Genomic DNA, 26,713 nt, shown 5'->3' with positions numbered 1-26,713 from the left:
TATCCTCAAAACATTTAATTCCAAATAGATCACAGAAGACTCAAAACCCCTTCACTCTAGAGCATCTGAACTGGTGTGTGTGTATATATATATATATATATACACACACATATACACACACACATACACACACACTTTTTTTATATATATATATACACACACATACACATATATATATTTATATATATATATAAATATAAATATATGTGTATGTATATATATATATATATATATAAATAAAATTTTCTCATCTTCAGATGGACATTCCAGTACTAACAGAGACAAACCTTAAGTGATCATACTCTTAAATTCAAACAGCTAAGGGATACGAAACTTGACAGTTCCTTCAGTGCCTTCTTTTCCCCCCCGCCCTGTCCCCTGCCTCAAAGCCTAAGCTGCTTATTTTCTACAACCAGAATACATTTCAGGATTCAGGGACAGGAAACCTTACCATAGCCCAGTCCAGCTGGGGGAGGAGCAGAGGTTGAAGTACTGCCAATTGTCATCCCTGCCATGTGATTGCTGAGTTGCTGTACACTGGCTGGAGGTGGACCATATTGCTGGAACATAGATGTCTGGCTGACAGGCACGGGTGCTGAGCCTGGCAGAAACGGCTGAGAAGCAGGCGGCCTGAGAGGGGAGATGAGAATCTTCACTGGGTCCTCCATTATGCAAGCAGTTACAATTCCCCATGCCTTTATAAATTGTTCTACCATATAAACACCAGCTAGGTGTCAATAATATACATGAACTAAAAACTAAGCACTGTAGCTACGTTTCTGAAAAATAATTACATATCCTGCACAGGTCCAAACCCCTTTCATCATAAAAATCTGCTGCTTCTTAAAAACACAAATTTTATGTTCAAAATGTTTTTTGTTAATTCCATTTTAGTTATCATAATAAATCAAATACTGCAAGGGAGTCTACAGGGTAAGAAACAATACTGCCTGCACAGGTATCTAAGAAGGCTCCGTTGTTCAAAGGATTTGGACTCTCCAGCTTATCCAGAAAGCAGCAAAAACCAACCACCTTCCCCCCAACTAGTAATCAGGAGGTAGGACTGCTGCCCCTTTCACCCCACAGGTAATGGCAATATTTAAGATGCCAAGAACTTAAGATGGAGACAACTCAGGGATCCACAACAGGAAAAAAAAACAACAAAAAACAGAACCAATACTAAGGAATTACTCAGTAGTAACAGGTAGCAACATGCTCCAGAAAGGCTAGTTTACATTGCCAGGGAACCAAATACAGCTACTGTGTGGATGCAATTGTTTCCAAACAAGACAGATCATGGGAATCAGGAAATTCCTTATGGGAAAATGACTACCACAAAAAAAAGGTCTTTGGAGGAGAAGTGGTTTTGATCAACCAGTCACTGACCCATACCCTTCCATAACCTTTTTATCTAAAGATATTCCTATTTTCTAACAAATACCCTTCCTTACGGTAAAATGTTGATTCAAAACAATAAGGAAAAAAAAGTCAATGCCCACCACAGCAAAAACAATGCATTTAGTTTGTTTTATATCCTAAAAGGTCTAGACATAGCCTAGGTCTACCAAGTTAGGCCTTTGTTACAACCTTCTTTTCTTGTGTATACCTCTGCATTGGTGCTGTTGAAGCTGGAATCCCATTCTGCACATCTCCTTGTCCAAATGGACTGTACCCGAGGTGACCAGAAGAAAGAGATGTTCCAGAGGTTGCAGGGGCTCTTACCGAACCTGCAGACATAAAAAAAATCACAAATTATTCACAGAAACAAGGGCTTCAAACAGCTACCATGAAAAATCAAAGGAGGAAAAGGAGTTTAGTGATGGCCAAATTGATGTATCAACACTACTCCAGCAGCAAATCATTTATACAACCATATTAGTAGCAAAACTGAAAATAAGTATTTTTAGCCATTGTCACCAGTCACACCCCCACACACATCAAGTACAAAATATGCACCATGGAGACTTCTTTTAAAAAGGACTTCATCTTTTGACGAAGAACCAACAGTGTTCCTGTCAGAAAGGTATTAGGTTCCTCCCCCTCCAAGTCCAATTATTTTTTATCCAGAGTATGAAGAGTATTTAAGTGGTACCTAATGGTCATTACAGGTCAGTTTTCTCTACTTAAGGGGTAAGTGTGTCATGCAAATAGGTTCAGTTTTGAAAAACTGAGTTCTACCAGCTGCTTTTATACACAACATAGCAGAGGCCACCACAGAGGGCCAGTCCCAACCTCTTAAGGTTGCAGGGTAACAGGAATACTTTCTCATTTTTCAAAGTGAACTGGTTCAGTCACAGACCAAACCTATTTGCTTCAAAATTAAGTCTTGTCACTTTCCAGACCACACAATGCTGGATACAATGCCAACAGATCAACAGCAGCATTTACTTCCAAAAAAAAGAGAATATAAACTTCTATTTTAATAATATTACATTAAAAAATGCTGTTAAATAGAACAGACATGTGACCACGCCTGCTAACCACAATGGAACATATTTCATATATGGGGTACAGTTCAACACAGATGACTCAAACACCTTAAACTGCGAGAAGACCAGAGCAGCACATAGACAATGCTGTGTCTTGCGACAGCGTGACAAGTTCAGAAGGGATTCTGAAGCCTTCCTGTGAGGAACCATTACGAAATAGAAAACATATAAGAGAAGCCACTTCTCAATTCTATCGCATAATTTACTCACCAAAGCATGAGGTTTCAACTCACATTTTTATCTTACCTGTTACATGTACATTTTAGGAAGCTTGTGGGAGTAAATTCAAGGAGTTAGCTAGACCTTTTATGAATGACCAGTAGCTTTTGATTTTTTTTCCCCTTTGGTTTTAAGTTTTACTAAACCTCGTCCTGCTCTTCATTTTGAGATTCAGAACTCAATTTCCAGATAAATTTATTATTTTTATATACCTTTATCTCATTAAACATTTTCTTTATAGCACCTCTGTCTTACTGCTCCTCTGGCCAAGCATCTCCTGATCCCTAACCATTTTTACGTTGTCACTTTCTGTGGTATTTCTATTTCTGAATGTCTTTTGTAACATTTTTCATGTTAATTTGATATACTTTCATTTGTTTGGGAATATTTCATTTCACGGTACATCTAAACTGTTTGGCATTGTCATCTTTTGTCTTTGAAAGCATACGCTTTTTTTCCCATTTTTTTTTTTTTTACATTGATTACATATTTTTTCAGCTTTAACATGCATACAATTTGACAAATGCATGTTTAATTCAGAAAAAGCTTCAAAAGTCTTCTTTTCTAGTCCTTGTCACAAACATACTTCTCTAACCATTAGCACAGACTGCTCAAATAACCACTGGAAAAAAATCACTTAAAGGAGTATGAATATCTAGTGGTTTATCATCTTAAGGTTCACTGCTCTTGAGAAATCTTGAAGTTCCTCTTCAATACCTTTGAGATACTGTCCTTACTCATCACAGACCTCAAAACAGAGGCAGATGACAGCAAAATGGGAAATGCCTGTGATTTTACTCAAAGCCCTGAGATTATATGGACTTGGCCTAGTTCTGCCTCCCTATTCTTCTAAACAAATAGACACTGCTGGAATAGCTCTTTCAAAATACCACTAGTTAGAAAGAAGGAAAAATAATATGATTTCTTGCAATGTTTCTTATTCTTGTATTTTCATTGCTACCTCTGCAAAAACATTACGTTCTTCAACCCACAGCTTTTGAATCATAATTATTCCTAGCTTCTATGCTATATCTAAAAAACTAAACACTTTTTTTTCCCTTAAATTAAAACCCAAGCTATAAAGATCCCACGACTTTTAAGACCAAATTCCCCGTAGCTGTGGAGATTCTTCATTTCTGCATTACAATGTTTTTATTTCAGACCTCTCATTTTAGTTCTTTCCCAAGCAGGACACTACATTCTTTTAAACTAAGGCTTCTTGACAAAACCTGCAAGGACCAGTTCAGGTTTTGAAATCAACCTCTAAAAACCGACTTGTGACTGCTTTCTATCTGTGAATCTGCAGGCATAAGGGATTTCTACTAGAATTATTTCTTCATATCCTATTCATGTTTCTGGAGTGCTGCCTACAAATAGAGTTGGAGGTGTCCCATCCACCTCTGCCTGTATAATCAGGTACCCACACCTTTGAGATAAACACCCATGTTGAAAGGAACCTCGGCACAGAAGATGGTTAAGAGAACCACCCCTTCCCCACAGTAGGAGTGGCACACCACAAACGCTCCCACAGAAAGGACACCATTTACCTATGAAATTAGGTGCAAGAGAAGTGTCAGAGCTGAGAGAAACAGGAGAGCCCTTCGAAGGGAACCCCAAGGAAGGAAAATAACCTGAAAAGACAGAATACACCAGTAAATCAAGCCAGAGAGAAAGCACCAAGAGACAGTGTTTTCAATGCTGAGGACAGTCTGTTGTGCAGAAATTATCGGGTACATAAAATCCGTATCACATTTACTATTTATCCCATACTCTATACTGCTCACTGTTCTACCACATACACTACCAACACAGTTTATATATTAACGTGAACACAAGTGTAAAAAGTGTCATAAACTGAGTCTATGCATGGTAATCCAGCAGCAACCTAATTGTCACTAGTAATCAGACAACCGTATTTGCACTGTCAACTGTACAGTCTCATCAAAAGCACAACTGATAGACTGAATGAAAAATTTGTGCAAAGTTGTCCTGGTTCTTTCAACTTTCTCATAGCAGGAAGCTGCTGTTCTCAGCTAGCAGTGCAGTACTCCGCTTCTGCTCCTGAGCAACGCTAGCATCACTGGCACAACATTTCCATGTTTCCATCAGTTAGAGCTAGGGTTTGTCATGTAACTCAGACATGAAGACTCCCTGACTGAGGATGGCACCTGCTGCCAACACTTCTCCATTCAGTCCCTCCAAGCACTTCTTAAGGTGTTTTTTCTCAAATACCTCCTTAAGACAAATACTTTGAGATCACAAAGTAGCATTAGCAGTTCTTCTACCCCTCAGTGTTCTCTAAATTCCTGTCACCCTAGCGCTTCTGAAATGAATTCTCTCCCCTCTACATTATGTAGTTACAACCAATCTTGCTGCAAAGACCTACAATGAACATAACATGATAAAGATGGGAGTAGAAACTGTCACTATCACCTGTCTGCTCTTTTTGTTAATGCATTGTTTGTTTGCCTCTTGTTTCTAGCTGGATCTCATATTCAGCAGCTAACAAAAGGTCAACTTCTGGTTATTGTGTTAGTGCTCTGAATTTTACATTCCTTCCTTCTAAACACAGCAATCCTGAATTTACAAGAGCAGGTACGAAATGTGCAACCTTACAACTGAGATTTGAGAGTCCAGCTTCTCCCCATTCCTTCCATGGGGCAGGAAACACTACTTGGTCAATATCTACACCGAGTGGCCAAACAGAGTGCTCAAAGCTCTGCCTGTGTCTTTCCAGGAAGCAGGATTTCTTTCTTCTGCCCAGCTCTGATTTTCATCACTTTTATAGGAATTTAAACCCTCTTTGAAACTAGTTCAAAACCCATGGATTAAGAGTGCTGTTGGAAGAGATTCACTGGGAGAAGGGGAGGAATAGAATTAAAGAAAGAAGAGGAAGATGGAGCAAAACTGAATAACCCCAGTCCTTAAGCATACCATATTTTTAGCTCCAACAAAAAAAAAAATCCAGGGTAACCACTTAGCTCCCCTTGAAGTCTCCTTCTTAGTACGCAAATTTTAGTCTCCCGCTTGAGTTAGTTTCACTTCAGCAGTAGGCACTTTGGTTGTTCTGTCCTTCTCATTGACTGACACAGAGACCATTAGCACACACCTCCTTTCCTTAGAAAATCAGTGCAAAAATTGAGTATTTTCTCTTCTACATTTCTGATGTTAAAGTCACTGTTCATCTCTCAGTACAATTTAGGTACTCAAACCCAAAAAATCTAAACAAGTGACATGATCCTGCAGAACTAAGAAAGTTCTGGAACACATTAGCATGCCCACGTGTCTAGAAGCTTTCTATTGGTTTTAAAGATACTAGAGAAACTAGCTCCAAACATGCTTTATATCTAGAGATGTACATCTTAATCCTTCAGGATAGAGCACTAATCCTTCTACACAGTAATGTAACGAGGACTCTATTATAAATACGTAACAGTCATCAACCACTGCCCCTCAACATGACCTCTTCAGGAATACTGTTCTATTCAAGAGCTTCAGTACCATGGGGCAAGGGCATACAGAAAAAACCTAGGCCATGTTTCTCAACACATTAATTTTATGAGTTATTAGGCAAAGAGCAAGCCCTACTGAAACAGACAAGTGACAGATCAATAACCTGAGCATATACAGAAAGAACATGACTTTTAACATCATGCAAGCTACATACAGAAGATAATTGCTACCATAAAAGCAAACAATAGGAAGTATAAAGAAAAAAATCCACACGCAACAATTCACAGGTTATCATTCATTAAGTTTTGACTGAGAAGTACCTTGTGGAGGAACTGGCTGTTGGTATCCTGGTATCGGACCATTATAAGCTCCATATTGCGAGTGAGGAACCCCTGGCAATGGCTGTCCTCCGTAGGCAGGCTGCTGGTATCCCTGATATCCAGGCTGAGGTTGCCCGTAAGGAGGCCCTGTGTGAGTTTGCTGGTTTACACTCATTGTATTCACATCCCCAAACTAATCTCACCTGCAAAAAGGGGGGGAAAAACGGCTTTTAGCAGACATAAAACCAAACTGGCCAACTTCTCTACTGTTTTCACAGAAATGAGAGATCCTGAGACACTAGCAATGTTAAAATGTTAACAGTAATTTACTCTTGCACAGCACTTTTTCAAGTAAGATAAATGCTTTACAAGAGCTAGAGAACAATATTTTCAGAAATTTTCCAATCAACTTACTCACTGTTCTGTACTGGTTAGACTTCTGATCAGCTTCTTAGAAAAAAAAGATTTTGTCACTACATATCAGATATCAAGCTTCCTGAGACACCTTACAAACTACTTCTGCCTCTAAAATCACCAGACCAATGAAAACCCATTTCACGACTTAGACGAAAGATTCCTTAACGTAAGACTTCACTAACACTCCACGAGTTCATCTTTCAGCTCTACGCTACCCTCCTAGATCATGCTTTCTAGCTATAAGACAGTATCCACACAGGCTGCTTCTTGAAGTGTTTGAAAGTATCTTGAACAGGGACAACATAGAATTTTGAGAGTTTTCAAACAGCAAATGATTTAAAGTCCTTGTATACATAATTTTCAGAAACCTAGCATATTCCACAAGCAGCATGCTCATCTAGGAAAGATACTCGAAATAGAAAAGCAGCACAGGCTAAGATGTCACTAAGGAAGTTAGACAAAAGTGTAAGACTGGAAATAGAGCGTCAGAAACAGAAGAAAAGTTTCTTAGCAAAGCTATGCAAGAGATCTTAATAGATGTATTCCCAAGCCCTCTAGCTTTATAAAGAGAAAAATAGAAATGACATTAGGAGACCCCAAACCAAGTAGGCAGTTCCTACAGCCATGGTACCAAGCAGACAGATAAACCACAGATCCCTTCAGTTGGAAAGGGCCACACAAATGACTTCACTGGCAGGAGATTCCCTTGCAGTCTCAAGGACATTTTTGCATCCCCTGTTCTGCTTTGGATGCTCCATGTGTCACTGTTACCCCCTTCAGCTAACACTGTATCTGCAGTAACAGCGTAAACATACCTGTGTTGGGAGAGCAATTTGATTTATTAAAAAAGACTTCAGTTTATATAAAAATGCAAGCTTAAGTGAGTAACTATATTTACCCCCAACCCCACGACGAACTTACACATTAAAGATAAATAGTAAATCTTAACACAGAGGAGACAAATACATCTGCAACAGCCATCAGCCAATTGAGGTAAATCCCAGTGAGGAGTCTACAGCTTAACTCAACTGGATAACAGATATCCGAGCTGTTTTGCCTATTCCTTGATTACAGGATGCCAACTAATGCTAAGGTTGACTTTTTACATTATCAAAAATATGATGCCAAAGAATAATTTCAACAACTGGCACAACAATTGTACGCAAAGGGTACTAAAATAACTACAGACCTGTAAGAACCATCCATGTACAAATGAATTCTTTCAGGTGCACATATATTATATGAAAGGAAAACACATCTTACACCACACATCTACTTCTTTACAGAAGACAGCTAACGTAATACCATACATTCAACATTTAACCTCCTAGAGCTAGTAAACACAATAAGTCTTAATGCTAAGCATGCCAATGCTTACTCTGAAAATCAGATATTTATTTCCTTTCATATGAAGTTTTATATCTCTATTTTTCAAGCTGCACAGAGGCAGTGAGAAGGCTTTTGTTTAGAAAAACTTTTCTTTAATATTTAAGGGTAATTTACTGTTGAGAGTAACATATAACGCCATTTACAACAGCTTACAGCGAATTTTGATCAGCTTGCAGAGTTTCTAAACATGATTACAGCAAGCAAGACAGTCACTGCTAAAGATTCAGGTTTCCCACTCCACCTTTGACTTAGTTCTGCAGAACAGTCTAACCTGAGCAGCCACGGGGCCAGGAAATCTGGACTTTGGGACCAGCACCCTTCCCCAGCACCCCGAAGGTTAACCTCTTCCTCCCCAAACAGGCAACTAGTACCACATTGCAATCACACACCTACCCACATCCTTTTTCTGTCCAGTGCAACCAGACAAGCAGCACAGCTCCTCCTCCAAAGCTGGGGGTTAAAGAAAGGGAGAACTCCTCTACCTGAGTGGCTCAGAACATACGGGCAGCACTTGGAGTTGAGGAAGGAGGGAGGGCTGCTTTCTCTTCTTCCTGCCCCTCACTATCACTTTTTGGATTGCCTGTGAGGAATTTGGCTTCCAGTCACTGTTCCTACAAACAGGTCCTTCTTCCAGGAAAAGCTGCAGGATAAGCAGCAGCCTCCTGCAAGACACCTCCTGAGCTATAATCATTAAGACACTCTTTACACATCACACCTACAAAACTCTGCAGGACTCAGTGTGAATATTCCTGAACGTATCTCAGGTTTGCCCAAGCAATTACAACAGTGCTAGAAAAGATCAATCTTTCATTCTATTTCTCTCCAAAGCACAACGGGGCAAAACCTCAAGGGTGTCCCTAGCAAACAACTTCTGACTTAATGGTCTGAGTGTATATTCAGTAGGTGACCCCACCCGATGACCTTTTACTATTCTCCTGTTAGCTTTTCTCCCCTTCCCTCCTGTGAACATCAGCATTTCCCACTTGGGTTGAAAGTATTCTCTGCTTCCTGCTCTCTTCTCAGTAATACTGAAACCAACAGGCAAGCTCATTTAATACAAATTTTCCAGAGAAAAATGTTTTGAGATAGACTCTATGTAAAATAGAACTAGGTAATTATCTCCTTTGTGTGGTTCCAAAGCGCCCCAACTGAGAGAAAGGCAGATACACCTCAAACCTTTAGCTGGCCACGTGACAGCCAGCACAGGCCAACCTCCACCACAACACAAACTGACACTTGCTCTGTAGCAGCAGAGGGTCAAAGAGGGAGCTGAAAGGAAGAGGAAGACTCGAGAATTAGCTTGGTGTTGAAACTGCGGACAAGGCTGCTTCATTTATCTTGGCTGCTCAACCTGCTCTAAATGTAAGGCTTGTGGCATGCTTGCTCATAACCGACGTGGAATATCATGAAGGGCAGGGCCAGGAGTATCCACTTCTGAGAAGGCGGAAAAGAGTTGTCACTGAATGAATCCATTTTCCCTCTCCCCCAGTACAAGTCATTTTTATCAAACAGCTTTCATTTTGCCTGCATCCAAAAAAAAGTGTACATAAATTAGAAGCTGGTCACTCGAAGAGAAGTGGGAAAAGGGAAGATTTTATGCTCTATTTCTTATGACATGAAGAAAGACGACAAAGAATGAAATACGTACACCATACAGTAAGAAATAGAGAAAGAAAGCTGTTCCACTTGACAGAAGTACCGAGGACGTTCATTTGTACATGGTAACACATTACTGTAACTAAGCCAAACGTAATATTTTAAGATGCTATCGAACATCATATTACTACTCGCAAGTTACAATACACAGAGCTCCAATAACCAGGACTGATGCTAGTGGTAAATACTATGACAACAAGTCGATGTTACTACAAATAACTCAATTTTCTTGCAGAATATACAGCCATCACTGTCATTTTCTTTTATTCCTCTGTACAAAGGCAGTTGACCATGGATGTTTTGGTCAAAATAGTGTCAGTGCACACAGTTAAAATTTATACTGGGATACTGTTCAATAAGACTGACAACCAAAGCTGGTAAGCAACAAACTGATGGTAGAAAAATACACAGTAATACTGGGAACAGATCTTTAACTTTTGTAATGGTTTCTGGATTCCTTAGTTTCCAAACAAAGACTACAGTTCAGTTTTTATGGCCTATTTAAAAAAAAACAACTGGTGATTCATATGAGTGTTTCAATCAGCAAGCCTCCCCAGTCTTTGCAAACTGCAAGCTCATAATTTTTTTTTGGTTTGCATTCACTTAGTTCCCTTTTGAAACTGAGAAGCTTGATCTCATCAGTTCTTGATTGCTTCCTAAACCAAGTGTGTACAGCAAAATTATTTTTCTTCAGAAAGATGCTAGCCCTTTTTTCACTGGTCCCAGAGAAATAAAAGCCTTGTTGGTTTCAACTTCTGGAGAGACTTGATCCTTGTTCAAAAAAAATAATAAAAAAAGAGGATAGCACAGCCTGTTATATTTTCCTGGAACTGAAGGAAATATGCCAACTTGATTTCTGACCACAGATAACAAAACCCCTTCCAAAAGATGGGACAGAAGGGAACAATTAGCATCTCCACAGATCAATTCAGATTATCTACAGGGCTTCTAAAGCATCTAGGCTGTAACTTTCTGGAGAAGTAGCAAAGTTACACCATTCTCAGATCACTCTCCTGAAAAAGACATCCTTGCTTTTTTTCTTCAGTTACAACTTTATGATGTCCTCTACAAGCACTCACTGAATACCTGACTTTCTTCAGATCCAAGAAGCTCCTGTCTTGTTTTTCGACAGAGAAGTCTGGAAAAAAAGCTCATATCCTGGAAACCAAAGACTGGCAATTGATCTGGAAGTGCTTGGGCCGTTACAGCAGCATGCATCCCATACATTTGTCCAAATCAACCCAAGTGACACTACGGGAATTGAATCTCTGAGCCAAAAACATCTGTTTTGACAGCTCACAAGAGGTGTAAGACATCCACTTTTAAAAATGAAACTTCACAACGTAATTACACCAGTGAAAGTCCAGAAGCCTCAGTATTTTCACCAAAGACTTTCAGGAAAACAAAAGATAGATTAGCTGCTAGAACTTCTTGACATAACAGGTCCTGGTGCAGAATTTCAGAGGCCAGTCCTTCCTGGACTGTTTTGAAAAGGTCTTTCAATCTATCATTCACTTCTCAGGTATGATCACTCCATGTTCTTCTAAATAAGAGCCACTTCAAACCCTATTTTGTTAGGTTGTTTCATCATCTTTGGCAAGGTCCAAGACAAAATTTAAGTTACAAGATTGCAGAAGTGGTTGAATATGGAATTTAAAAGTCTTAGTCTTTACCTGACTTTAAGCCTACCACTATTTCCAATCCCTATCATCATCACTAGAATTTTAAGTCAAAAAAAAAAAAGGATAAAACTGAGAGAAGTTGAATGGTAGGACTGATTTACATCTCTACCTCTGGAATAAAGCTCTAAAAAAAAAATAAATCACAAACACTCAGTCATGGGCATTGCTCCTAAAAAGCAGTCCTGTAGGGGCAAAAGTCATTCGAAATAACACATCAAAAAAATGACAGCGAAAGATTTACCTCCTTCCTTAGCTTTAACTCCATGTACACGTTACAATGTGTGAAGTCATCTGACTACACTTTGGTGAACTCTGCACAAGTATAATTGATTAGGAAAAGTTGAAAGTCATTTAAAGTTTATAGACAAAGCCAGAAGGAAGAACAAACAAACAGGTAAGTAACTAGTAAGGCCAAAGGGGTATTATAATGGTACACAACCTTTCTGCACATACATTGTAACACTGCCCATTTTTCACCCAAAGCATCTATACTCTGACTTCCTCTACGCAAATATGCGTTACACAATTCCTATCACTCACAGGAAACCAGGAAATCTCACAATTAGCTTTTCCTGGTGCATGACTGCCCGGTTCATAGTTTAACGATCTCTGTGCTAACCATGAACCTCACTGAACATGTAAAAAACAAGCTTTATCTTCACAACTCATTGCTAATGAAGATCAAACCTAAATAACAAGAAACATCCACCTTGTCTGTTCTGTGAGACCTTATTGTTGATTATTTTCAGTCACTCTTTGTACTTTGCCCTTCCTTAACCAACTACCAATTCTTTCTTGGATTTTTGACCCTTCTGATAATAAATGTTACAGGAAGAAAATGTAGTCCTACAGTAAGTAGCTGGAGAAAACATTCAAAAAGGTACAAGCATTAAACAACTCATTAAATAAATAGTCCTTTAGACATCTGCTCTCTGTCAGAATTCAGCTTTTTGCCATGAAATTAGAACCTGTAGTGACTGTCCCAGCAAATTAAAAAGCAATATTGCCTTCATCACTTTCCACTTCACACTATCTATAGCAATAAAGGATTCTTCTGAATGGTACAGCTTTAAGCAGAAAGAAACAGTTCCAGATGTGAGAACCTCTCCCACACAAAATAGGAGATGCTTATACTTCTGCTGACAGTGTACAGCAAGTCTCCTCTAAGGGAGAATTTTAGGCTAAGTGTATTTCTAACAATCCCATAACCAGATTACCTATTCTATGACAGGGAAAAAAACCATCAACACCAAAGATCTGCAGATCCACTCTGAACAACTCCACATTATAAAGGCTAAAGCCTACGACAGCACCTGCAACAAGCCACCTCGCTCTAGGGATGTGACTTGGCACATAAACGAAGACTGGCATTGTGTGTTGTATGTCAGATGGCAGCTTCTCCCCCTCTAACATTTTCCCTGAACCTTTAGTACCGTTTACTCAGGAGCCTTTTAACAGAAAGAAACTAGAAATGTTTTCTATGAAACTATTGCATTAACAGCTGAAAATTAATGCTGTGCACCAAACTGAAAATCTCTATTCTTTACGTTATCATAAGAAATGTTAACAACTCTAGCGGACACTTGTGATGTTGGTGTAAACAGTTCACCTGTGTTCCTGCCACAACTTTTGCCTGCTGCAGCATGGGGAAGTTTAGACAGGGCTCTAGGCACAGCGTAACAGCTGCCAATGAAGCCCTGCGGATGTTGAGTGAAATCGCCACGCGCACACAGTGGACGCTGAGCTATGGCCCAAGACCAGGTAGAACTGAAACCGACCTGCATCCCACTGCAGAGGGCAGCGCTCACAAAACCCAAAGCGGGCTGCAGCGACACAACACCAGCGAACTTGAAGGCGCACGGAGGCGGCCAGCAAGAGCCTACCTCACGCCGCCTCCGTTCCGAGGCCCCGCCGGGCTGCCGGCCGGGCCGCCTCCCTCCCCTTCCCCTCGCCTCCCCGAGGCCGCGCGCTGCCCGCCGCCGAGCTCCGGTCCCGCAGCGCAGGGGGGCCCCGCAGGGCTGCCCAGCCCCCGGGAAGGAGCCCAGGGGCCACCACGGGAGCACGGCGCGGCGGGGCCGGGCGGGGCCGGGCGCGGAGGCAGAGCGGGCCCCGCGCAGCGCCCGGCAGGCCCCGGCCCCGCGGCGCGGAAGGGAGCTGCGGCCGCACCTCGGGGCGCGGCGGCGGGCGCGGCGGCCGGCCCCACAGCCTCCCCCCGCCCGCCCCCCACTCACCGCCAGTGCCGGTGCCGCTGCCGGGCCCGCTTCCGGCCGCCGAGCCCGCCGCCCGTCGCCTGCCACGTCCGCACTCCCCGCCAACCCTCAGCTACCGCCTCGCCCCGCCCGCTAGGGCCCGGATGCCGCGCACGCGCACTGACGCCGGCGGCGCTCGAGCGCTCGCCCCGCCCGCGGTCACGGCGCTGACGTCACGGCGGGGGGCCAGGCCCGGAGGGCGCCCCGTGATAGCGGTGGGCGTCGGGGGCCTCAGGGGGAGCCCAGTCCCGGAGCCGCTCCCCTGGCTACGGGGCAGTGAAGGGGACCTCAGCGGGGAGCCTGCCGCCTGCCCCGCTTTGGTCTCAGGGTCAGGTGCTGTCACCTGAACCTGCACAAAGGTGTCCCCGAGGCGTGTCCCTGCCCCAAACCGTCCTGTCAACGAGTGCTGCGCGGCTCTGGGATTTGTATTTGGGGTGGAACGGGGAAATAAAAGTGCTGACTGAACAACCCCCAGTGTGAGCCCGAGCTGTGCAGGGCCAGGGGTGAGCTATTTTCAGCCCCGCTCCGGTGAAGGATCCGAGGGGCATGGGGGGAGATTGACGGGACACGTGTGCGGGACGGCGCTGGCCCCTTCCCAGGAGCAGAATCAAATGTCTAATCATAGGCTGGGCAGCAGCTGGGAGCGCAGAAGAGTGGGGAAGGCTGGGCTTGATGGTCTCTACTCTCCTCTGGTGTGCGTGAAGTTGAAGGAAGAAGTGAGGAGAGGGCCTTTGGGGGACTGGGGAGTCGTGACGTGAATGGTGAAGATGGGAAGGGGAAATACTGCCTGTTAAAAACCGGAGTCTGTTTTGGCGTTGGGAAGACAAAATATCCGAAGCGCAGAAGTCATGGGAGCTGAGGAAGAAATGCTCATCACACTGTCTGGAGGTGCCCCCTGGGGCTTCCGGCTGCAAGGGGGCTCTGAGCAGAAAAAACCCCTTCAGGTGTCCAAGGTAGGACCTCAAGATGTGAACTGAGAGGGCAGGGTTGTTCTGCTCAAGTCAGGTGTCTCTACTGAGGCAGGCATCTTTCACTGCCAGTAAGGACCACAGGAACTCCTTACTGTGACAGCAGGTCTGAAAAGGAAAACTTGGGTGGAATGGTCAGGCAGGGTGCGGGGTGGGATACGGGTCCTGAAACGGATGCTACTGAGGCAGAAATAGACAAGTGTCTGGTGAAGATCTGCTTGCTTTCTCAGTGCAAGTTGGATAGCTCACACAGTTTACATATAACCTGTGCAATACCCCGCAGTTGTCTGCAGAGGTAGAACAGCAGTGAAAATCCAAGAAAAAGGGCTCACATTCACATATGGAGGCTTCGGTGTTTGTGTAAGGCATCCAACGAAATTAAAAGCAACCGAAGTCAAAGCAGCAGAAGCCGTATTTGTAATTCAATTAAACTGTCTCTAACACTTCATTATTTTCCAGCTTTCAAAATAGATGCGCTTTTCTTAGGGTCTCTTACATTGGCAAAGCTTTCTCAATACTGTCTGAAGTATTTTTGATGCTCTAAGCAGCAAATACGGGTTCAATTTCAAGGACTGAAGAAAAACAGTTGTTTGGAAGAGAGGTGAAATAATAAAAAGGAACAAATATGAGCTTTGTGTTACACTAATTTTGATCAACAGCTGTCCCTGTTTTCTTTACATAAAGACAACTGAGTAGGTTAAAAATTAAGAAAAAAAGGGCCTCTGTTTATTAAGCTTGTAACAGCTGCATTAGCTTTGACACAATGATATCTTGGGATGTCTCGCTGGAAGGCACCCAGTAGCAGGTGTGAAAAAATGCTTTGCCCAACCTTTTCTGTTTCCTTAAATAGATTGTGGGTCTGACAGAGAATTTTAAAATGAAGTGTTCTGTGCCCCTAGGTTAGGGAGTGTTTATCTGTAACTTCTATCAAGTTGTTTGGAACTCTGTAGCTTGGCCCTGAAGTAGACATTTCTTACATAAAGAAACATTATCTGTAGGAAAACTAACATTCAGAAAGCTTCAGGTGCTGAAGAGAAGGAATATCCTTGAAACAGGTATCTGGAATCGGTGGTTATTAGCAAAATGGGATTTTCATTGGCCACATAAATTTTGCAGAATTGTTTTGACTCGTTGTTTTCCTTCAATAGACAAGAAACTGGAATTGAAGAGGAAGGAGGTACTGAGTGTCTTTATAAAGAGTACTTGGGAAAGAACAGCAGCAAGAACTAGCCAGTGCCCAGACCAAGTTGCACTTTAAGGTGACTGGAATATTGCTCCAGGATTAGTAGCACTTACAGAAAGATATTAACTAAAACTAGCTTTCATCCCAAACTTGGTGTTGTACCTTAAGTCTAACAATGCAAATATATATATATTTTCAATGTGAGGAAAAAAAATATGGAAAATATAATTGATACAAATCCATTTGAGCATAAATCATTCTTCATGCAGGACTGCTTTTACAATTATTGTTTGGGGCTATTATTATCCAGAATTTATTGGCATCCCGGTGACCATAAACACTAACTGTCATAGAGGCAACACTGTTTAATCAGTCTCCAAAGAAAGGCTTTATGGATCCTTACTGGGAACCTAGTAAGGTCCTATCTGAATGTAGAATGCTTAGAAGAGAATAAACCCCCAGAATTCAGGGAGTAACCTGACTCCTCTGTTACCAGGCAGAGAGCAGAAGTTTGAATCTCAGGTTTTGGCTCTTTGAGTTGAAAGATCAACTCCTCATTCTTCTGCAGTTAGGATTCTGCTATTGACACACCTGTAGAATGAAGTCTGGACCAAAATGTTGACTGCAAAGCATCTGCCAAACCTCTAACAGCATCTGGATCTTCTGGGAGCCAAAGATGGGAATGGTCCCAACACTAAGGAATCCTGACCAGGGATTGTGGCCGTATGATATCACACAGAGAAAGAGGGCAGTATTGTGTTTGTTAGAGCTGTATTGGTTTGTTAGAGCTCCACTGGTTTATTAGAGCTGGGACCCTTGAGTTGTGGATGTGCAGTTTACTTTGTTCAGCCTCCACTCCATGATATCAGAGCCACTGCACAGCACTGGGACATGTGGTCAGAGGGAGGTGTCACTGAGACTGAGCCTGCCTCGTGGAGGTAAGGTCAAATAACAGAGTGTTTGTTAGCATGGTGAAGAACATGTTGTGCATGCATGGAAAGACAGGTTAGATAAATGAGAAGGGTCTATTAGTAAGCTAGTTGCTGTCAAAGAAAGGACTCTTGGGGAAAAAGAGAAGTTCTAAGCCAAGAAAATTTTGTCTTATCAGAACAGAAATTGTTACTAGTGCTTTGGTTCTTAGAGCAAAATCTATTTGGACAGAATGGGGAAGGACAGAACAGGAACATGGATGAATCTGTAGAAAATACGGAAGAAGATACAGACACGAATATCCTGGAGGTACCAGAAAATACTTGAGTGGATACAGTTGGGTTTCCCTGGGGATTCCAGTGCTGTCGTTTAAGGCAATTTCAACTTCTAGACTAGAAAAATCATAGGAGTAGCACTAAGGAAAGATGCTTGCCCTTGGATGTTGAATCAAATTGTTTCTCTATACCATTCTGGCTGAAGAAGAGCTAAGCAGATAAAAAACTTATTTGGGCTGAATGAGTGGAAATTAATCAGATATAACAAATAAGTTATATATAAATGGTTTACACTGTAGTTATGTAGAAATGCTGGAATTGCTATACCAGACGAGGTTAATGGTCAGTCCACCTCCTGCTTCCTGTCTCCTTTGTGTTTCTTGCAACACAGGTGTGTCAGAGGAAATTGTAAACTTCAACAATGCATCTAATTTTCTAGTAATGCAATGCCGAGGGAAATTTTCACCCCAGCTGATTATGAGCATACCCTATGAAGTACATGAGAATTGACAGTCCTGGTGTTTTACCCTATACATAAACAGATAATTACTTGTGAACAACTAGTTTTACCTGTCTGATTAAATCTCAACTGTTTCCCAATGAAGATCCAATAACATCATGCAGTCAGACATTCCAAAGACTAAATATTGCACAAAGTAGGATTTCCCGTTTTGAGTCACTCTTTGTTGTATTACAAATCCATGGAAAATTCATTGTCTTAAATGATCATTTTACACAGTCACAGTTCCTCTTGCCTTTCTTCTTTCTAATGTTTACATCATCATCTTTTTATTGTTTTTCTATATGGAAGATTATTCTCAATCTGATTGATATCAATCAAATGATCAATCACTTTAATTCCTGTTCTTGATATCTGTTATTTCTGAAAACTCTTTAGGCCTGTTGTATCCCTTCCCTTCCCTTCTCCCTCCCAGTGGGTATTGACGAAAAAGCTCAAGTTTAAATAACATAAGCAAGATTGAAATGCTAATATTAATTTCTACTGATTACATGGTTCCAGATCTGTAACTGCATATGTCTATTCTTTTTGTCTTAAACTTTCCTATGAAAGCACACACTGAATATTTTGTTCCACCCTAACAATCATTTGCAGTGTCTGTGTGCTAAAAAATGTCTGATGTGTATATGAAGGATTGGTGGTACCATAACAATTCAGTCTCGTAAAAACAGATATGGTAGGAGTGGAGGGTGAGGCAAAAGAAGAAGCAAAAGAGAATTTATTAGTGTCTGGGGAACCCTCAGTGGAAAAGAGTAGATGATTTTTAAATTAGGGTTATATTAAAATATCAACTTGGTAATGAGTAAGCTGAAAAAACAACAGACATTAATATGCTCAGCAGGCAGATACACAGCAGGATAAAGGATCAACAGAGGACATGAATAATTCTGCAGAAATTAGGAAGGATTGAAATATGGGGAACTAGAGAAACAAATATAGGGAAAATATAAGATTAAAGAACCCAAAAAGGAAAACAAAACCTCTATCTGTTCTTAGTTACAGCAATGTCCTTATAACTGAAATCAGTTGAACTACTGTGCTTTCACATTTAGCTTATTATCATTTGTAATGAATCTTTTAACTCTTACCCAGTGAAGCAGATAGAGGATAATGAGAATTCACACTACCCCTTACCAAACCAAAGGTGACTTTGTATAGCTCAGTGGCTGTGTGGTAGCAACGCAACAACACAGCAACACGACACAACAGATCTTTGGCCAGAAACAGCAGGAAAGAGAAAATAAGCTCAGAAGTAAGAAACAAAAAGTGTCCACAGATGGCAAGATTTTTATTTTAGAAAGGCTGAAGCAAAAGCACATTTTCCTGACATGTACAGCATACCTTGCAAGGGGAAGCTATAATGATGAGAAGGTTCACCCACTCCGAAAAGAGCATACAGTAATGGAGAATAATACCATCAGATCCTGGAGGATTTCTTTGCACTAACGGTATGTGCATCAAATGCACTTGAAACTAAATAAAATGTGAAATAGCTAGTCTGAGAAAAGTCGTAAGATAGGACATAAGCATTAAATCCATCATCAGCCAAAGCAGAAACATAACATGGAGCTATATTAGGGAAATCATTTTTAGGATCAACAGGGCAGCTTTAAGATGGTACAAGTACATGTACTGCCTTTAGGGAGTCTTCTACAAAACAAGATTTATTCCATTAGAGGGAAACCCAGTTAGTTACTATAAAAAGCACAGAAGACACTTGTACCTCCAGCTTAGTCTGGTCCACAAGTACTACTGAAGAAATTAGTGGAAACAAGAAGCTTTCCAAGAGGTACTGATGGTAGAGGAGAGAGATCTGGGCATATTAGTGCATCACAAGAGGATAATGAGCCAGCAAAATGATGCATTTCTGAAAAAAAGGCAAACAAATGAGCGTCAGCTGAGCTACATTTAACCAAAACAGGAAGGCATTGATGTTGCTGTCTGATGTACAAGTGAGAATTCACTGGAATTACCACACCTATGGTGCCAGCCACTTTGAAAAAAAATTGATTTCAGGTAGAGCAGCCATAGAAAAGGACAGGAGAGAAGGCTTCTTTCATCTAGCACAAAGGTTGAGAGATATGATTGCTGTCTACAAATAGATGTTGGGCAAACACCAGCAGCACTGTTCAAATATAGGACAGCATTGTCAACGATCAAGTGTGCACAGAAAGACCAGAGGTAACTAACCAGGGAGATTTGGCAACAACTTTCCAATCCAGGCAAACAACTGAAAACCTCTTAAAATCAGGTTATGAGCTGGAGTAAACAGCCTGGCATGTGAAACAACAGAGGATTGGCCCTTTTAACTCAGGAGGCTCCTTTCAGTTCCCACTTTTGCACAAATGCTCTGCAGCAATGGAGTGAATCGTTAGGGGAAGCAGTGACCACAGGACTGGATAGCTATTAAAAGCAACAACTGTTTTGTTGTTTAAGAGCAGTTCACGACAACCTCCCTTTTACCTCTTTCTTACCTATCTCTACTTTCTTGTGTGTTTCTCTGCTGCAAATCCTCTGTTTCTACTGTCTCCTCTGCCAGATAACAGAGAGCCCTGCTGCCGTATGCCATGCCACTGGTCCCTGTGACCCATGGCCTGGCTGCTCTGTCCTGTTCGCCTTTGCTCATGTGACATTATTCCTGCTGAAGGCTGCCAGCTCCAACCCAAATAGGGCTGATGGCTTGCAGGTTTGCAAGCACTCTCTCTGCCTCTCCTCTGTACAGTGAAAGGTGGACAGGCAGGTCTGTACCTGTTCCTGCAGACATTTAACGTCACATCTAAGGTGTGACTGGCAGCCTTCTCTATAGCAGTCACTAACGCTGGCTTTGGAGGGCTGCGTATGTCTGGCAGCGCTGTGGAAGGAGTTACTCAGGCAGTTTTGGGAGTGCTCCTGGGCATGTTTTATGGCCTGTCAGTGCCTAGACAGGTGCCACCACTGGCTGCCAGTGAAGGAGAGCTGGCTGCGGTGCCGGTGGGACTTTCAGAGGAGCCCGGCAGTCACCATGTACTGTGAGGGCACAGGGGCTCCAGGGCTGCGCTGTGGCCGAGGAGCTGCAAGTTCAGCGCAGCGCTGGGACGGCAGTGAGCGAGGTGCAGAGCTTGGAAGGAGAGCTCTGCTCTTCCCAGCAGAGATGAGGGGATAGCACCTCCAAGATAATCATAGGAAGGTGGCCAAAAGAGAAAACCGTGTTATTGCAGCTGCAAATCACCATTGCTGATTTGTATCAGCCAAGGATCTGGTTCACAATTCCTTCTATCACCAGGGGCTTGGAGCTACCTGCAAGGGAAGTAGCTTTATACAGGCGCTCCCTGTCAAGCACGGAGAGCAGGCTGTGTGGATGGAAGGGATCACTGGTTATGCCATTCCCTGCAAACTGTCTTTACTGTGGAGTACAGGGTTGTGGTTTAGACCAAAAAGAGCTTTTATTCAGTGAAATGACACAGGAAATGCTAAGTGGCAGTATCTACTTATTTCAAAACAAGACTAGAAGGACTTCACAAATTCATCAACTTCACCCTAATGTAGGGTACTAGATGTATCTTCTTCCCTCCAGAACACTGAAAGATTGCTCTCCAGTCTGATTGGGAAGTCTGTGATAGTTAGAAAACAATTAGGAAGTTGATTTCTAGTCTACACTTGCTCTCAGCTAATCTTTAACCCTTGGTATAGTACTCCTCTCTCACTCCTCAAGCCATTTCACTCGGTTAAATCTTTTCTTTCCCCTGCCTACCTTCGTGTTCCAAGGGACATGATGAAGTCACGCCTATGAAAAAATTGGATGTTGTCTTCTGGTCCTCCACACATTACTGTCCTGAATCATTTCTCCTCTGCTGTGTGACCACAGCTGTGCTGCCTCATGCTTTTTGCTTTCACGGCTCATCTAAGACTTCTGCTTGAAGGACACTGTGAGAAAAGCTTCCAGTCTTCTCCTTGCAGAGGTGAAGAGACTGGACAGTTATGTCTTTGCATCCTATTTATGCTTTAGCAGGCAGGAAGCATGTCTGTCAGGTGACTATCAGCAGCTGTGGGGAAACCACACCAGCTACATCTGTACGTGGTGCGTTAAATGTGCCTGGGACCACTCTGGCATGGAGGCCATGGAGCCATACAGCATGGAGCAATGCCCAGCAGTTAAAACTCTTCTGTTCTCCTGAGCAGGGTGGCCACATGCAATCTGCTCATGGGCAATGTTCTAGCTCCCAAACTGTGCCTGGGAATTGTTCAGGAGAGCACTAGCTGGCCGGAGCCAAAGGTGGGACAAGGACCATTTCAATGGTTTGACACTAACAAGCATTTTGCTGGCATTATTCAACCTGCTACAGGTACGATTCTGTGCCAAAGTCTCTCTGAATCCTTCAGGTGAAAGGGCTGTTTGTCTAATCCCTTCCTGTCCTGGCTGGTCCTGTCCTGGCCACAGAGCTGCAGAAGTGTGGTGCTCATCCGTCTCAGACAATTTCAGAGAGGCTCTATTAAGGTTAATGAGTGCTGTCTTTTGGTGCGGTAGCCCACACTTGCAAATATGATGAATGTTGTGTACAATAACTTCTTACAGACATGGTTTTTGACTTGGATTGTATCCTAATTCTATCAAAATAATAGTAGGTATGTCATCTTCTAGTTGGCCCTGCCTAAGTGTAATGCTTTGGAGGCATATTATACTTGAGACTGCATCTGTTCAATAATAGATAGTAACTAAAAAGAGTCCTCTGTTCTGAATAAGGGTTTTGTTCAAAATTTTTTTATCCTCACTGCACAGCACCAGCACATAGTGCTAAGGTTGAGAGCATCTTGTTCTGGAGGACTGAAGCCATGTCTCTGGATGACTCTGCCCTGTGCTCAAGGCCCTCTCACTCCTGTCCTGGCTCAGTGCCTGACACTGTAAAATGTTGGTAGCTGGATTTGCTTGTGAGCTCTAATTCCCTTAGATCTAAAATCTTTTATCTCATGAGGAAGAAGGCTGAACATCTAGAAAGAGATCTACATGAAATAGGTGAGCATGTTTCTTCTGAACACTCCCATCTCTTGTCCCAGCAGCTAGATGTGGGCACCAGGACTCCTGCTTTTTGATATACCTATCTGTTCTTTCTGAATCCTTGCTTCATATGAAAAACCCTTGATATCCTGCTGGTTCACTCTGTTGAAACCAAAATGCTTACCAAATACTTTTAGTATCTATTGCAGTACATGTGGCATTATTCTTTGTCAGTGGTATAACACTTCACTCACTTTTCAGCCACTCTCCTATCAAGTAACAAAAGGCCATGGAGATAAAGCCTCTTTTTGTCTACCTGCAGTCAACTTTGGCTAGGCACTTGTTCCCAACAGCAAGCTCCATGCTAAACTTTGCTTAGGCAAAGAAGGTAGATTGTTTGGGGTTGTTTTCTGTTTTTCTCCCTTGTAATATCAGCACAAAATACATTTTTAAGGTGCTTGGTTTCAACAGACAGGCAAAACTAACAGCCCCTGCTTGCCTGTGTTTGTTTTACATCGGTTGTACCCACTGGTACAAATCAGAATTAGGCCCAGTGCACTGAAGATGTCTTCTCTGTCCAACACTGGGATAGCTATATCCCTCTCACCAGTGCACTCTAGGTGGTAACAGACTAGAGGAATCTTGTACACACTTAGTGGATTGTCTAGCACCAGCATCTTCTGCCACCACCAGGTTTCATCTCCAAATCCGTTGCCCAAAAACCACCCAATCTGTCCTTGTGTTCAAGATACATTCTTTTACCACCCTCTCTTGATATGTTCATTTATTATTCCAGAAAATGTCTGTTCTCTTCCTTAAACAGGGAGTTACAATACCCTCTGCTTAAGCTTCACTGTGGATGACCTTTGAAGTAGGTCTGCAGGGACACAGGACCTGCTTTAGCAAGATGCAAGTCATCCAGTGCCACCTCTTAACCTGCAACAAGGTGTTTGGGCAGTTATTGGAAGTTATTGGCACAAAATAAAGTGTAATTGTAATGGATAGTGTAGTTATAATAGGTTAGAGTAAATATTCTCCTCTAATAAAAATACAGCATTACCACAAAGATATGATGCTATGTGTATCCTTAACAGGCAAGGCATAGAAATAGTATCTTACTGGATCTTTATGTTCACATGGGCAGCTGAGACAAAGAAAATCTAAGAGTCAGAGCAAATGATTATTGAAAAACTTCTTGATTTCTAGGCTCCTGTCATTTACAGTTCACAGTGTGAGTGTTTTCTCCAAGGTCACACAAAAACTCATCCAGGCCTCCTGGATGCCAGTCTAGTGCTTTAACCACAGGGGTGTATTTTTCCTTGCTCAAATAAAGATTCGGCCCTGGCCCCGTAGGAAAACCAAACTGTTCCAGTAACCAAAATAATGTCAATACAGATGTGCTGAAAGAAGAGGTGGAGGGTGTTTGCTTCTTCTCTTGCAGCTATCAGCTGCTGTGTTTGTGGTTCAGCTGAGCAGGAAGTTCTGGGAGGAGCAGACCCTGATGTTGGTTGGCTCTTCAGATCTTGCCTGAGTTCATTCCCCTTTGGTAATGCTTTATATTGCTTCATACTACAACAAGGCAGCTCTTACCCCTCCTTGGGGACCCTGTGACACGACTACATTTCACTGAAGACTGGAAATAAAATATAAATGCTGCCGAATTGCCATGGGGTGCAACTACTCCACTGTAGCTGCGGTGGGAAAGGAGGACAGCTGTACGATGTGAGATGCAATCAGAGAGGGGAAGGAGAAAGACCACTTGTAGTCAACATACAACTCTTACTTGGCCTGAGCTTGCTCAGTTGCTGCTGGGCAGATTTTAGGATAATGTAATTTGTCTTCCTGCTGTACAGATTGAGCTCTGCTGATGAGAGAGGTGTTAAGTGCCTTGGGGAGGCAAGGGTGAAGATGGCATGTACCTGTTAGAGCTGATTCCTGAAAGGCTCTGCAAACCACTTCTGATTACCCACAGCATCTTTCTTTTTTTATGAGGAAGGGGTTGTGGCCAGCAGGGAGGGTGGTTGCAGAGTTTCAAGACAGGTTCCATGGGCTGTACTCAGGCAAGATGGGAAGCCACTGAGTTACTATCAGGATTGCTCTATTCTTAGCATCCCAGCGTGTGTTCACCCCCCACATACCACTACCTAAATATAGACCATACTGAAGGACAGATGCTGCCGAGTTGTATCTGACCCCCTCCTCCCATGCATTCCCGAAAGCTAGGCTGAATTCGCCCAAAACATGTCCAGTGAGCAGCATGTCCTTTTGTCTCTTCAAGGCTGTGCTGAGAAAATTCTGCTAGAGCCTCACCCCAGTCCTAGCCTTCTCAGCCTCTCCTAGCACTGGCCTTCCCTTCAACACCTTTTCTTCTTACTTTCTTTGTCATTTGTTGCTTTCACTCTTCCTTTTTTGACCTCAGCTGCTTCTGTCCCTTCCCTCCCATCTGATTCAATATGATCAATTAGAGAAACAGGGCGATGTCATAAAGGAAAACAGGCATAAAGGAAAACAGGCATATATACGTGCACGTACGTAGGTGCTGTAGAAAACCAAACCTCTCTGACAAGAGCTCTTTTGTCACAACAGAAGTCTTGGTGTGAGTGCAGTGAGAGGGACAATCTTCTGTGTCAGTGTATTTCATTACTTTATCGTTCCAGTATTCCATACTGATTTGTATTTTGAGGAGCATGGATCAGTAAGGCCCTGATACTGGGATTCCCTAAACCCAGCTGAAAAGTAAGCAGGACGTTTCTCCCAAGTGAGCCAAAGTGTGCAATGGGGAGGGGGTGGTGTCTACTGAGGCAAGGAGTGGAAAGTATACCAGATAGGTAGTTAGAAGAGAATTTGTGGGGTTTTCCCCTCCAAAAGGAGAGGCCAATCCTTGCAGATTGGGTAGTGTAATCCCCTGGAGCTACCCCTGGCTTTCTCAGAGTCCCTCACTGCTGCCTCTAACTTGCACAAGAAAGTGCTCGAGGGATCTGCTTCAGAAAGCAGAGAGGATTTCTCTTTGAAATCCCACTTGTCCCATCCCTACAGAAGGATTCCTTTTCCATCCTTTCCCCATCCTCTTCCAAAGAGCTGCTGGGTGACACCGTCCTCCCTGTCTGCAGCCTGTGCAGAGCTCCATTAGTGCCGCTTCCTGAGGCTGCTGGGCGCCCAGGAGAGGGCATCTTTCCGACATGGGCAGCAAATGGCCGAGCTGGAGGGCAGCCTGACCTTCAGGGTGGGCAGTGAGCCTGGCCTGGCACGCCGAGGGCTCAGTGCTGCCCCCCCTGCGAGTGAGAGGTGAGACGTGCAGGCTCCCGGTTGTCATTAAAGGGCTCCACAGCACTGTGCTGGCACTCGTGAAGTAATGAAGCAGGACTGCAGCCTGCGGACGTGGTTGTGCATTAAGTCCTGTCCTTTCTGCGGGGTGTGCTGTCTCCCTGCAGATTCATTCCCCTTCTGCCTTTAACCCCTTTGCTCTCCTCTCTGGCAAATGCAGTGGGGTGGGAGTTGTCATTAAAATGAAGCTGTGAGCAGGATGTTTCCCTCTGCCCCAGGGAAGCAGATTTGCAAAGTTCTGGGGAAGGATTTATAAACCTGTGGGGGACTGACAGCCAGGAACACTTACATGCTATTTTCAGACTCTATAGGTCTCTTCCTGGGCTGGACACTGTGCATGTTTTCCCAAGGAGGAATGGAGACGGGGAGACCTCTCCTCCTGGATTACAGAGCTAGCTCGCAGCTCCCACAGCAGCACTGGAGTAACTAGAGCAGCTTTTGCCTGCGGACCTCCTGCCACCCTGGGAAAGTCCGAGCACAGACCAAGCCAGAGCCGATGGGCCGGCATGTGTGCTAACCATAAAATACATGCACTGCCTACCCACCTTGCTCAGCCCACACGGGGCAGCTGACATCCCATCAGCCTGCTCTGATCTAAGCGTGCTGAAGCAGCAGCAGGCTGTGCGTGAGTGCAGCTTGACCTGGGAGTGCCAAGTGCTCGCTGGCA

The 26,713-nt window shown here is 43.0% G+C and overlaps 2 protein-coding genes across 14 annotated transcripts in view; one reads left to right on the top strand and one right to left on the bottom strand.

Annotated features, from left to right (window-relative positions):
- The window catches only part of SEC24C (SEC24 homolog C, COPII coat complex component), an 87,242-nt gene that overhangs the window by 20,606 nt on the left and 39,923 nt on the right, over positions 1–26,713 (bottom strand). For 2 of the 13 annotated variants that reach the window (XM_040564362.1, XM_040564368.1), the window contains exons 1-4: positions 13,857–13,991; positions 6,482–6,684; positions 1,607–1,727; positions 452–630 (exon numbers count right to left, since the gene is read on the bottom strand). In XM_040564362.1, the coding sequence (XP_040420296.1) occupies positions 452–630; positions 1,607–1,727; positions 6,482–6,656 (475 nt within the window). In that variant the 5' untranslated portion in view covers positions 6,657–6,684; positions 13,857–13,991. Of the gene's footprint in view, positions 1–451; positions 631–1,606; positions 1,728–4,255; positions 4,335–6,481; positions 6,686–6,895; positions 6,927–7,518; positions 7,536–13,234; positions 13,253–13,508; positions 13,600–13,856; positions 13,997–26,713 lie in introns of those variants that run through there. The other 11 variants (XM_040564356.1, XM_040564355.1, XM_040564367.1 and 8 more) reach the window with 11 other exon arrangements.
- SYNPO2L (synaptopodin 2 like) overlaps positions 14,066–26,713 on the top strand; it is a 34,718-nt gene continuing 22,070 nt past the window's right edge. Inside the window, exon 1 of the mRNA XM_040564370.1 lies at positions 14,066–14,827. Within this exon, the coding sequence (XP_040420304.1) occupies positions 14,723–14,827 (105 nt within the window). The 5' untranslated portion in view covers positions 14,066–14,722. The remainder of the gene's footprint in view (positions 14,828–26,713) is intronic.

Source organism: Cygnus olor, chromosome 7 (assembly GCF_009769625.2).
Source record: "Cygnus olor isolate bCygOlo1 chromosome 7, bCygOlo1.pri.v2, whole genome shotgun sequence".
Classification (NCBI taxonomy): Eukaryota; Metazoa; Chordata; class Aves; order Anseriformes; family Anatidae; genus Cygnus; species Cygnus olor.
Note: the sequence above shows the minus strand (reverse complement) of the source record. Positions and strands in the feature narration are given on the sequence as shown.